The sequence below is a fragment of the Dama dama genome, chromosome 15, assembly GCF_033118175.1.
Source record: "Dama dama isolate Ldn47 chromosome 15, ASM3311817v1, whole genome shotgun sequence".
Lineage (NCBI taxonomy): Eukaryota > Metazoa > Chordata > Mammalia > Artiodactyla > Cervidae > Dama > Dama dama.
This window is the reverse complement of record NC_083695.1, coordinates 38126327-38139778: the sequence shown is the minus strand read 5'-3', so window position 1 is coordinate 38139778 and position 13452 is coordinate 38126327. Positions and strand designations below refer to the sequence as shown.

Sequence of the window (13452 nt, the reverse complement as noted above, 5' to 3'; positions counted from 1 at the left end):
AAAATTTTAAAAAGAATGTATAAATGTGTAAAACTGATTCACTTTGCTGTACAACAGAGATTGGCACAACATTGTAAATCAACTATATTTCAATTAAAAAACAAATTAAAAACTGCTCCCAAACAAAAACTCTGAAATTCCATATTCTAGCAGGTGAAGACACCAGCCACCAGGAGGCCCCCCTTCTCTCACCTCCTCCCCCGCTTTCCTCAGAACCAGATGCCAGCACATGCAGGAGACACGCTGAGACTATCTTGTAAATCGCCACTAGGGGGCTCTTTCAAGGAAGTGAAAGGTCCATGCAGTGAGGAACTGCCAAGTGTTTCTGCAATCCATTTCCTGGCTACAGGGAAGCCAGGACGGCCTTACCTGCCACCAGGTGGGCCCGGCTCCGGGAGCACAGAATTGCATTGAACTTGGACTCATCCGTTCCCAGGCGGTTCTCCCCAGCTGCATAGAGCTCCTGGACAGAAGATGGACAGATAGGCATGCAGGCCTCACCCCCAACTCCAGGCCCAGGTCACCTAGGACAGCTAGGCAGTCTCTCTGGGCCCTGAAGCCCAGAAGGGAGGGAAAGGGGGGCAGGGCCCCAGCTGAGTTCCATTCACTGTGCTGAGACAGATGCCATCCACACATCCTGAGCCAGGAGAGCCTAGGCTGCTGGGGTCCAGGACAGGCAAGGAACCAGGGGGGAGCAGCAGCACAAAGGAAAACATAGGTTGAGTACTAGCTCTGCCACCCACTTGCCAAGGGACTCTAGGCAGGTCACTGGCCCTCTCAGCATTCTCAGCTCTAAAGTGGGAAGAGTGAATTAGATTCAGGGTCACCAACCTGAAAGCCCAAAGGGGCCACTGGGTAACTTAAACGCAGGAATCAGGGCAGTTGTAAGGCCAGAGAGTGGTGGGGACCATGGGGACTACACAGAGGTGCTTCTCAGCTGAGAACAGGATAAAGGAACAAGGCTCACAGCCCCCAGATCCACTTTCCATGTAGTGGTTTAGTTGCTAAGTTGTGTCCAATTCTTACAACCCCATGGACTGTAGCCTGCCAGGTTCCTCTATCCCTAGAATTTTCCAGGCAAGAATACTAGAGTGGATTGCCATTTCCTTCTCCAGGGGATGTTCCCGACCCAGGGATCAAAACCTGCACTGCAGGCAGATACTCTACCAACTGAGCTACCAAGGGAGCCAGAAATCCAGATGTCCATATGAAATTTCTCATCTTTAAAGGCAGTTTCCCTATCCATAAGCAGAAACACATAAAACAACAACTATTACAATTAATAAATCGCAGTTATGGATGTGGGGCTTTATGTGATAGGTGCCTGCCTGTCATTTTATTGCATACACCATTTTATGTTTGTAAATGGAAAGAATTTGCAGTTTCCTCTTAAGCCGTTGAAGGTCTAAGCTCAGTATATATGCCAATTGGTAGGTAACCTCTGAACCAGATGGCTCCAAAGTGCTTTCCGGGCCTCAGGTAGCAGTAGCTCGTGGACTGAAAGGCACTGATATTTGAGGGCAGACGGTGCCCATCAGGGGCTCAGAGACCCCACACGTCAAGGTGAGGCCAAGAGGTCCAGAACTAAGAAGGCAGAGTAGTCGCCATGAAACCCTTCAACCAAGGCAACTTCTGCCTGAGCCAAGAAATGGCCTGGACAGGAAACAGCAATGGGAAAATCCCCACGGGGGCAAGGCCAGAGCCTGGGGCTTTGAGGACGTCCAGCCCTGAGTTCAGTTATGGAAATGGGGGCCCCAGCCAGAGAGATGTTAAGGAGGGCTCTGGGACCAGGGCAGAGGCAGGTGCTGTCTGGGCACAGGGAGTGAGCGAGGTATGTGGGCCTCTGTCCAGGCTCTGCCTCCAGGTTTCTCAGGACACAGCTCTACCTTCCTGAGCCTCAGTGTCCTCACCTGGACACCTCAGTGCCCTCCAGCCCCCAGGAAGCCAGGGCCCTCTCCAACCAGAACTGCTATGGTGGTCTGACATCATCGGTAGGAAACCCAAACTCCTCTGGAGAGGCACTTGGATGCCTGGACAAGGAGAGGAAATGGCCAGAGACAGCTCCCCCTTTGGTCTGCAATTCACACCAGGCTGGGGACAAGGGCAGAATTCCAAGGCTACACAACTAACATGGCAGCTGGTTTCTAGGTTCAAATCAAAAGCTTAACAGAATAATGGTCTAGGCAATCAAACACGTGTACAAAATCACATGAAATCCCACATCCATCACTGATCTACCAACTGCTAAAATTAGTATTATCCCACATGGTCCCTCCTACAGGGCGGGAGACTGAGGCCCATGGAGGTGGGGTGACCTGCTCAAGGCCACACAGTTGATAAGCAGCAGAGCCTGTGAAACTTACAGCATCTGGAATCCACTCCTAATCTTTGCTGTTTCCACCCCTCATGACACAAGGAAGTGGGAGACGCCCCCTGCTCAAGAAGCCAGGTGAGCGGCCATCACTCACCTGCACATCTCTCTGGACGAGGGTCATGTCCACGTTCGTGCTTTCATCCCGGTTCCCCTGAAAGGAAGCAGGCTGTGAGGCAAGGCCACTCCTTGGAGTCACATCCCTCCCTCCCTGCTCCTCCTCCCTGTGGCTCAGACGTCCACCTCTCCCTGCTGTGAGCCCAAGCTCTGCCCTGGGAAAGTACCTGACAGAGAGAGATGAGGAGCCGCTGGAAGTGCCCTGACGTGTCGCTCCGAATGGCCTCCTCCAGAGTCTTTTTGAATTCTGAAAGCAAGATGCAGGGAAGGGGCACCCTGTAGCCCCGTGGACCAAGCTGCCCACTGCACACAGTCAACAGTGAGCCTGGCATGAGGAGACAGGTGGCCCACATGGCCCCCAGGAACATACAACTGGAGACCAGGAAGGGCTATGACTCCCAGGCTGACCTGGTCCTAGTCGTGCCCAGGAGGTTTCCCTCAGCCCTCCCTTAACCTCAGTCACCTGCTTCTGTGTAAACAGCAAGCAGGGCTGGGCCTAGGATAGAAGCCCAGTGTGTTGGGGATGGGAGGAGATGAGGAGATAAGGTCTGGAAGGAAGAGTTCAGGCCCCGGGAGAGGGTGTGGCCACGGCGGGTGAGGCCCTGGGGCCAGTCTAACCTGTCTTGTAGAGTCTGTTCAGTTCCCGGATGTGCTCGTTGCTGCGGGAGGCGAGGATCTCAATCAGGCAGGCTTCATCAGTGCCTGCCCCCTGCGGAGCCAGAGCACAGGACAAAGCAGGAGCTTGTGACAGCCTCCTCGCTGGCAGGCAGGGAAGGGCAGGTGCCATGATCCCCCAGGACACAAACCCCAGGGGAAGAGGCCACAGACACAGACCCACCCATCATGCAGCTGCTGCTACCCTGGCCTGAAGCAGCCAAACTCCCCCACACAGTCTCAGGAAAGTACCAGGGAAGATAGCAACATGGTGACAAGTGGAGATCCATTTGAAGGATTATCCCCATTCCATCTTCCAGGACACCAAGAAATCAGAGAAGTGGGGTGACTTGTCCGAGGCACACAGTAAACGGTGGGGCTGAGAGGCAGCTCTAGATCTGTTTTACCCCAAGTTCAGTCCACGGATAAGGTGACAAACAACTGAGAAAACGTGTTGAAAGCGAGAGCATGGACATGTGGGAAAACCTGACTCCCAGGGTGGAGAGTCGAGCATCCTGAGACACTGAAGAAAAGGCAACAACATTGAGGATGGAAGGGACAGCTGAGGACGGGACAGTGAGAGGCAGGGGACAGGGTCAGCAGCCTGGTTTCTGTATTGGGTTGCATCTTGGTTCTGACGATCACTAGCTATGTGACCTTCGGCATGTTACTTCACCTCTCTGTGCCTCTGGTTCCTTGACCATAAAATGGGAGTGATACTGGGGGCAGATATGGTAGGGTGTCCTGGGAGCAAGAGAATCGAGAAGGACTTTCTTGACATAAGAGAAACCATTTCTGGTCTAAACCATTTTGTGATCTAAGCCTGGCCACGGTACTTGTCCTTAATAGAACAACAGGGCAATAGGAAAGATAACAAAACATATGTAAAGACCCTGGGTTCTGTGTCAATGGTAAAGACAAGCCTGAAGCACTTTCTTGAGCTGTTCTGCAGAATTTAAACCCCCTTGGGCATTCAACCACCAGAAGAAATGGAACCTAAGGGATGATGATGTTGACCTTTTCAGGTATGGACTCTGTGGACCATCCAAGCCCCTTCATGAATATGCACCTATTAGCTTGAAATTTTCCCTGTTTTGCAGTTCCAGGAGACACTGCTTTGGGAAAGATCCCTGATGTTCTCACTTGCTGCAAGTAATAAATCCCTCTCCTGCTTCTTGGGCTTCCCTGGTGGCTCAGACAGTAAAGACTCTGCCTGCAATGCAAGAGACTCGGGTTTGATCCCTGGGTTGGGAAGACCCCCTGGAGAAGGGAATGGCAATCCACTCCAGTATTCTTGCCTGGAGAATCTCATGGACAGACAAGCCTGGCAGGCTACAGTCCACAGAGTCACTTTCTCCTACTCCTTGGCTTAGTTGTGTCTTTTGACACCCACGGAGAGATGAACCTAGTTTCAGGGGATGTCCCTTCGGGGCAGGAAGAGTCACTGTGCCCACTAGGCCCTGAGGAATGTTAGATTTCTTCTAGGGCACCTGCTCAGTTCACAAGGACTCCCCCATCTGTAGGAGTGGCCCCACCCCATCCATAGGACATCTGCTGAGGGACACCTGCTTGACAGTTACAGGACTAGGGGGAGGCTGAACCCAAAGTCCATCAAAACCTGCCTCCTATTTGGAATTTGGACCAAGGGACAGCTGGCCTCCTCTGTGGCTGGATCTCTGACAGGTACTCAGGAAGGGGTCCACAGGGATGCTGTGCCAAAGAAGGAGAGGCACAGAAGCAGATGGAAGAATGAAGCAGACACTCAAGCAGCAGACATGAGAAATTCTGCCCAGTCCCGTCCCTCTCCAAGTCAGGCTGCTGTTTCTATCCTCCTGATTCTCCACCCTGGCTCTGCTTAAGCTCCTCAAGAGTGTTCTGTTACCTGCTAACAACAGAGTCCTGATGAATGAGGATCCTCCCACCCCTACTAGCACTGCATCACTGATTTTCTCTGAGCCCCAGCTCCTACCATTTAAGGCAGACTTAGATGCTCCCTGATGATGAGTGATGCCTCATTTGCCTCTTGGAGGAGCCACCAGAAGTTCCCTTTTCTATAGTACTTGGACCCCAGGAGCTATGCTGACAACAGTAGCTAATAATCGAGCTAAGACATACAACGTGGTCTAGGTCTTTATGTTCATCATGTCCGCACACACACACAGAACATACACACCTTGATAGCTTCCTTTATCTCATAAGCATCAAAGAGGACAGGCGTCTTCATCAGGGCCAAGATTGTCTTCTCAAAGTTTCCTGACAGTTCAGATTTCAGATCTTTGATCAAATCCTAATTGGACATTCAGACAAACAAACAAGACCTATTTTGAGCATCCATAGGAGATGACCAATAGGGAACAATATCCCAGATCCAGCAGCATCTACATAAAAGACAATCCCCAGGCCCCAGCCTGACCTGCAGAATTGTAACCTGCATTTGAACCAGATTCCCAGGGAACTCATAGCCCATTAAAGTAGGAGAGACACTAGGCCAGAGCACTAACCTGCACGTACTAGTCTATATGTACTCAGTGGTTATCTATTAATTAAGATCCAAAAGCCCCCAAATTCAAACTTTCATGTGTTCAGTACTTAAAGCCTCTTCCTTCAAAGAGAAATAACTTGCCCATAGTCTCAGTGAGTCACAGCAGAGCCAGGATGGAACCCAGATCCCTGGGCACCTCTCAGCAAACCAGTACCCTGTGGACTCTGGGATTTCTGCTTCAGAGCATCCTTTGCCTCTAGAAGATGCCATCAGTTGACAGCCACCAAGAAATGCCCTAACATGCCTTACAGTTCATCTAGGAGATCCAGGTCCTGAGGAAAAGCAGGAGTAGGCTGCTCCTATCAGGAGGATATGCCCTGATTCAGGAAGGAACCCCCACCAACACTCACCTTCCCATATGCTGTCTTGAAGGACAGGAGGATCTGCTGCCGTTGCTTGTTGGAGCGACTACCCAAGCAGTCAATGATGGCCTGCTCGTCAGTCCCTGGTGGAAGGAGAGGTGGGAGTGGGCGTGGCTGGGGTCACAGGGATGCTCTGTGGCTAGAGACTTTCTTGGCCTGGATCCTCCAATTCTCCTGAGCATCCGCAATACATCCCCATATCCACCTTCTCTAACACGCGGGCCAGTCTGCCTCTACCCAGCAACCCCAGCCCACAGAGCCACTGTGTAACTGCCAAGGGAGTCAGGAGGAGGCAGTTGGGACTCATGCCACACGGGGTCTCTCACCAAAGCCCTTCATGGCCTTCCGCAGGACCTCAGCATCTCGCAGGGGGTCAAAGCCAGATGCATCTGTGATGGTGCCTCGGTTTCCAAACTACTCAGACAGACAGACAGACAGTAAGATGCTACATTTCCTAGATATGAGACTGCCTGGCCCAGACTCTGGAAATGACCTTTCTTCTAAAAGCTGGGGGACCTGAAGGAGCCTGCAGTTGACAGCACAGGGGACTCAACACTGAGCCGGCCTAATGTACATTACCTGTCCTCGTGTCCTGGCACTGAAGCACCTGCCTGGCTCCCGTGGCTCGGAGCCTACCTAGAGCTGAGTCCTGGTGCTGGAAATCTACCCTATGCCCAGGTCCTCCAGGCTGGGCTCTTGATGAAGGAGAGGCCTCAGGAACAGGGTCCCAGCCTCTCCTCAAGGCCTCAGCACTGCACATCGGGGCTCCCCTAACAGGCCTGCTCAGTCACTCTGTGCACATCACAAACAGGTGCTCCTCCGGGATGCCTTCATGTGTCCAGCTTTCACGACGGTACATGCAGACTGGCTACGATCTGGATTCGCTCTGGTTTCCTGGCACCGTGTTCTGGACTCTACGACCTGCTTGCCTGCTGGGCTTCTTCCTCAAATGACAGCTACACTCCAAGCACACTGTATTTTTCCTGCCTAAACTCTCCCTTGATGGGTGATCTAGGACGAACTAGCTTTAACAGAGGAGATAAGCTGAGAGAAAGATGAGGGGAAGGCAGATAGGGACGAGGCAGGGCAGGGCAGGGGTGGAGGGACGTGTGGGTATTGGGGAAGGAGGGGAATGGACCCTCTGACTAAAAATAGTAGTCAACCACATTCCACTAGCCCTGTGCTTGGCTGGTTTGGCTGTGTAACCATGACAATGAATTCTAGGCTCTGCAAACACAAACTGCTCTCCAAAATGAGCCAAGAGCAGTCCTGAAAGAACCGGCAACAATTTACGCACTCAAAGGGGCTGGTTTTGAGTCTGGGAGGGCACATCCAGGGATTAAAGACTAAGGGCCACTGGGCAAAGGCCTTTTGAGACAGTTCTCACAAAGCCCAGGCAGTAAATAACACAAGAGGATGAAGAGTACCTGGAGGCGTTCAGACCTGCCTCACACGGGGACCATCTAACCAAGCTGGGACAAACAGGGCGGCTCCCTGGGCCCTCAGGAGTGCAAACAGGGGTGGGAAGTCTGTGAGAAAGTGACACTCTGAACACTACAAGTCAGAGCTACAGGACTGAGCCCTCCCCCGTCCCTGCTAGGGGACACTAGGCCCCTAGGGGTCTCAGGCTCTTAGGGCCAGGCCCGGACAGACAGTAGCACAGGGTTGGCACTTACCTGGGCTGGGGACACGGCAGGGGTGACAGTCCCAGAACCTGAGTACCCTGGATAGCTTGGCACCGGCTGCTGCCCAGGAGGTGGCATTGGTGACTGTCCAGGGTAGGTCATGGGCGGCTGTCCAGGGTAGGCCCCCGGGGGCTGCTGCCCAGGGGGCAACATGGGCTGGCCTGGCACAGGGGCCCCTGGGTATGGCGGATATGAAGGCATCCCAGAGGGTGGGTTTCCTCCAGGGGGCGGGTACATTCCATATGAAGGAACAGGCTGCTGGGCGGGAGGGGGCTGCCCAAAACTCCCTGGGGGAACTGGAGGGTAACCAGCCCCAGGGGCCCCTGGGTACAGGTTTGGCACGTTGGCTCCTCCAAATGTCCCGGACATGTTGGCTGCCTGAAAGTCCACAAAGCAGAGCCTTAGACTAACAGGCCTGGAGAGGTAAGGCCACACTCCATCCATCTATCTGCCCTTCCCCACCCTGAGCCCTGCAGTGGGTGCCCGGGAGCCACACTCAGCCCAAGCTGACTCCGAGCACCACTGGCTTCTCAGCAGGCCAACCGTGCCCACCCACCTTGTCGCACATGCCCTCCGCCTGCACCACTGACCCCTTAACCTGCCTGTGTACCAAAGCACCCACACTCACTCTAACACCACACCACTGTTTCCTTATGCTACTGTCTGTCTCCTCCCAGTGGATGGCAGGTACTCCTAGGCTGGGGTTTTCTATCCCCAGCACCTACAATGGGCCTGGTGCAAATTAGACTATGTAGTGGTTACACTGTTCACACTGAGCATACGTTTATCTTTAGAGTATAAAATACACCATTTTATAAGCAAATCAAAAGTAGCACACCTGCCTGTGTTACCAGGCACCTGCCCCCAGGCCCAACCAGGACAGTCATCCACATGTACCAACATGGACAACACACACCTGCATGTGGTCACATGTGCATCACACACACACACATACACACACACACAACCCCCCTCACCTTCCTCCCGTCCCTATGCTGAGCGCATACAGAAGGTGCTCAATGCATATTCCTCACCCCTACCCAATCCCCCAGCGCTGAAAGAAACCTGGAAGACCACGCAGCCCAACAAATTGCCCCACCCTCACTTTACAGTTGAGAAAAACGAGATGCACAGAGGGACTGTGAGGTGCCAAGAGCCTTGATGGAAACCCTTCTGTCCTAAGATACAGTTCGACACCCTGGGTGCCCACAGGTAAACACACACCCCTGACACCATGGAAGCCAGCAGCTTTTCTCCCTCTGGCCCCAGGAGAGTGGCCCCCGGGGCAGCCCAGTGGGAGGGCTGGACTCACCACTCCTGAGAGGTAATCCTGGTTGAACTGCCCTGCGTAGTTGGCCATATTATCCAGCCCGATGGGAGGCATGGTGGGTGGCGGATAGCCAGCACCTCCCCAGGCACCGCCACCTGAAAGCAACACCGATCCATCAGTCCCCCGATCAGCCACCAAGAGGACAAGGCAGAGACATCAAGCTCCCAGGTGGTCAGAGAGGAGGCCAAACGGAGCCTTGGGCAGTCCTATAGGCCACAATGAAAACGCTCAGGCAACAAAGTCTAGCCTGATCCCACTGCCAGAGAAGAGAAGAAGGAACCTTCCCCACCTTTCAGGAAGGAAGGCACCGCTCAGCAAACACTCCCAAGACTCTCTGCAGGGTATTATGGTAGGAGGGCCACGGGCAGACCTGCTCTGCTGGGCTCACCACCACGGACCAGGAGTACAGACAGGTCACTCAGGGAGGCGTGCAGAGCCCAGCAGAGTGGGGGCTCGGGGAGCACTCAGAGTCCAGAGTGATGGGAAAGCACGGCGGGTGGGGCGGGGTGTCCTGCTCATTTGGTGGTGTGCCGTCCCCACATGTGTGTAAGAGGCAGGGAGAAGCAGGATGACAGGACAGAGGGAGACAGGGCTTGGCTGTGGAAAACAGACACCTGTCCTAGTCAGGAGGACAATCGGGAACAGCAGTACAAAGTCCCAGCTCTGAAACCAGCAGGACTGGGGTATATGCCCTGGGTGAGCACTCAACCAGCCTGGCTCAGTTTCCTCGTGCGAAGTGGGCATAATCAGTGATGGCCTCAAACTGCTACGAGGAGGATTGAGAGAGCTACTGCCAGGCAGGGCTTAGCCGGGAGCCCGGTGAGCGTTCATGTGTGACAGCCCTCACCGTAGCCCTCACAAGTGGCACAGCAGCTAGCATCACGCTGGCCTGTCAGAAGCAGCCCTGTCCACGGCCGCGAAAAGGCCCTGGGGGCCTCCAGTGTGGCTCTCCAGCTCCGGGACACTCAGGACAGGGCCTCCCCGGAATCACTCGCCAGTTCCCTCTCCTGCTGCTCAGGTGCTGACAGAGGTGGAAGTGGTGGGACACAGATGCCCGACAGGCTGGCACAGCCTCCCTGCTACTGGCCCACAGCAGCTGCAGCAGTAACACCTGACCCCCAGGGACCACCTCTACTTCCTGCCCGTGCAGGGGCCCTGCTGCTGGGAAGCCACGCGCCGTGCACACGGGGCAAGAGTGACGGGGCCTCAGAGGACACTGCCAGAGCCTTTACCCGGCTATCGGTCCTGTCTGGGCCAGCCCAGTGATGGAGACGCTTGAATTCATTTGCAAAGGAGAAAACCGCGTCCCAGAGAAGGGAACATGTTTGTCTGTTCCCAATACTGGAGAAGGAAATGGCAACCCACTCTAGTACTCTTGCCTAGAAATTCCCATGGACAGAGGAGCCTGGTGGGCTACAATCCCTGGGGTCACAGAGAGTCAGACACGACTGAGCGACTTCACACCTCACACTCATCAGCTAATACGGCAAGAGACGGGGGCCTGGCCTCATCCTGGCTTTTCAGAAGTGGCTTCAAACCCTGGCCTCGCCTGGCCCCAGGATCCAAGCTCTTCTCCAGCCCCTTCCCACCTGGCTGCACTGTGTGGTATGAAGGGAGCAAGGAAATGACTGGAAAGCACCATCACTCCTTCCCTCTGCATGCCTGGATGCTGTGAAGAGAGGGCAATCCCTCCCCCACAGGCCCCAGACCTTCTTACCTGGTGCAGCTGGTGGGTAGCCACCTGCGGGCGGGGGGTAGCCTGGGTAGCTCATGGCTAGATCTGAAAGGAAAGAGGAAAGTGTGCTCAGGTTCGGCCAGGGGCTCCCATTAGCTTTACTGGAGAACAGCGACACCCACAAGCCAGCCCCGGCAGGAGGAGCTGCATGAGGCCTGACCCGAGGTGGGGCAACCCAACTCACCCTTTACCCACCAGGCCCCTGCCAGAAACCGCAATCGGGGCATTACAGGATTCAACACCCACGAGCTGGTGAGTTTCCTTCAAAACCCCTTCCACCCAAGCTCCACTCCCGCCTGTGCGGACAAGGGATGCCGCACGTGTGAAGCTGCTCTCCCGTCTCTCTCTCAGGGGTCCAGGTCTATTTGCCCGAATCTTCTTTATTACCAGCCAGCCAGCATTGGGGAAAGCCCACGCTCCCGCCTCCCTGTACCCGACCTACAGATCCCGAGCGATCCACAGCGGCCTCCAAGTTTGATCTGCCCCAAACTACACTTTTTGTTCTCCAGCCTCTGGTTCACCCGGCAAGGGAATCCTTGGGTATGGGATGACCATTCCCAGAAATAAGGAGACCCCTCAGGAGGGCTCATCTGATCAAGTGAGGCAATACCATCCTGTCCCTACAGATGGAGCTCAGACAGGGCAAGAGACTTGCAGGTCAGTAGTAAGGGAAAGAGACAGGCCCGGAACCTAGAATTCTTGGTGATGGTGGGAAACCTGTCCTCACAAACCCCTCTCTGTACAGATCCCTCTGCCGTGTCTCATGCTAGTGGAGCTGCCCAGAGGGACACGATCTATTGTGATATCATACTCTCAGACCATCAGCAACCTGCTTATTCCTGCCAATCAGTGGCTGTTGCAATTTGAGAGGCACCCAAGGACCAGTGAGAGTGAGGAGACCTGTAGGCTCCCCTAACAATCACACCTGCTGAGCCCAGGTGAGCTGCTCCTCCTTGCACGCCAGGCCCCAAGCGAGTTCTCAAAACTGCAGTGTGCATCAGAACCCACCTGGAGGGCTTGTTAAACACACTGCTGGGCTCCACCCGCAGGGTTTGAGTCAGCAGAGCCAGAATTCGTATTTCTAACTAGTTCCCAGGTGATGTTACTCGTCCAGGAACTCTGAGAAACACCTCTCTAGACACCATTATCCACCTACAAGATTCTGGGCCTCCCTTCACAGCTGCACTGGAGAACTGTGCACGATGTTTTTAAGGAAGATGAAGGGCTTCCTTAAGGTGCCACTGGTCCCCACAAGTCTGGTTCTCAGCCCTCTGGGCATGGTAATATATTTGGGTCAGTGGGTCCACGGGTGACTGCAATGGGAGGCCAGATGGCGGCCTAGTGACCTTGCAGAGAGCTAGAATTGGCAACCTGTGGTGTGGGCCAAAGACCTATTCCCAAGCACGCTGCGAAGTGGCAACTAAGGTCCCCAGTGGTGCTTTCAGTCTGACCCCTCTGCCAGAACCCTGAGGACTCGCTGGTGAGGCAACACCCTGGGGATCTGAATGATGGATGGGCCAGGAACCTCCTCATGGAATAAAGAGGAACTGCCCATCGGAAAAACAGAGGAGCTGCAGTCCTGTTCCTGACACCGTTCTCCCTGGAGACCACCCCCCAAAGGAATGAGCCTGGAGGCCTCATCCACAGTGGGATGGGAAAACAAAACGGAGGAGCAGAATACTGCCCTGTTACCTACATCAACGTAAAATGTCAGCCAGACACTAAGCTTCAGACTTCAGAAGCAGTCCTTACCCCCAAAGATAAAATTAAGTTAATGTGTAAGACAGAAATAAGGAAAATAACATAAAGACAAGAGAAAGGACAAATTTAGGAAAAACGTTTTATGGTAAGAAAAAGACCAATAACCTTTAGAGAAACTCAAATGATGCAAACTATAACAGAAAAGGAACATTAGATATTCCCCCTCACTAACATGGTGAGGCTCGCCAAGTAAAAACACAGAGATGTTGAAATTAAAAATGACACAGTCTTTGACTCAGAAGCTCTACTTCTGGAAATCTATTTCCCAGATGCACTTAACTGTGACATTTACTACAACAACAACAACAAGGAATCCCTAAATACCCACCTGCAAGAGGCTGGTTAAATAAATCACAACAGATCCATACAAGGGATATTCTGTATATTATATTCATATATCTATATATTATATTATATACTACAGAATTAGCCAGCTCTATGAGTGGCGATTTGAAATGATCACCATTATTAATCAAGGTGTAATGCTGTGTGTATGCTAACTTTAAAAAAAGAAAATGTACAAATTTAGCGCTGAACACACAAACACACACACCCTACAATCCCTGGAATGTTAAACAAGAAACTGGGTAACACTGATTGCCTCTGGAGGGGAAAACTGGAATAGAAATGAAATTCACTGTTTATATTTGCATTTCTTGCCACATGCATTTGGGCCTATTAAAAAAACAACTTTAAAAAAGACCCAATTCAGTTGGGGATTTCTGAGCTCACTTGAGGTCGTGGCTGTTCTTCCAAGATTCGAATAACTCACACAGGGTCCATTCAGCGCAAGGCAGCCCAGCTCTGAGCCTGGGGTTAGGGTCATTACATAAATACACCATGGCACTTGGACCTGGAGGGACTGCTAGGGCTCCCGCCTGGGGCAGAGCCACAG

At 53.2% G+C, this 13452-nt stretch overlaps 1 protein-coding gene across 2 annotated transcripts in view; it reads right to left on the bottom strand.

Annotated features, from left to right (window-relative positions):
- ANXA11 (annexin A11) overlaps nucleotides 1–13452 on the bottom strand; it is a 41867-nt gene that overhangs the window by 5798 nt on the left and 22617 nt on the right. The window contains exons 2-11 of one of the 2 annotated variants that reach the window (XM_061161925.1): nucleotides 10779–10841; nucleotides 9044–9156; nucleotides 7723–8109; nucleotides 6373–6460; nucleotides 6035–6129; nucleotides 5316–5429; nucleotides 3107–3197; nucleotides 2656–2735; nucleotides 2469–2525; nucleotides 370–463 (exon numbers count right to left, since the gene is read on the bottom strand). In XM_061161925.1, the coding sequence (XP_061017908.1) occupies nucleotides 370–463; nucleotides 2469–2525; nucleotides 2656–2735; nucleotides 3107–3197; nucleotides 5316–5429; nucleotides 6035–6129; nucleotides 6373–6460; nucleotides 7723–8109; nucleotides 9044–9156; nucleotides 10779–10833 (1174 nt within the window). In that variant the 5' untranslated portion in view covers nucleotides 10834–10841. The remainder of the gene's footprint in view (nucleotides 1–369; nucleotides 464–2468; nucleotides 2526–2655; nucleotides 2736–3106; nucleotides 3198–5315; nucleotides 5430–6034; nucleotides 6130–6372; nucleotides 6461–7722; nucleotides 8110–9043; nucleotides 9157–10778; nucleotides 10842–13452) is intronic. The other variant, XM_061161926.1, reaches the window with a different exon arrangement.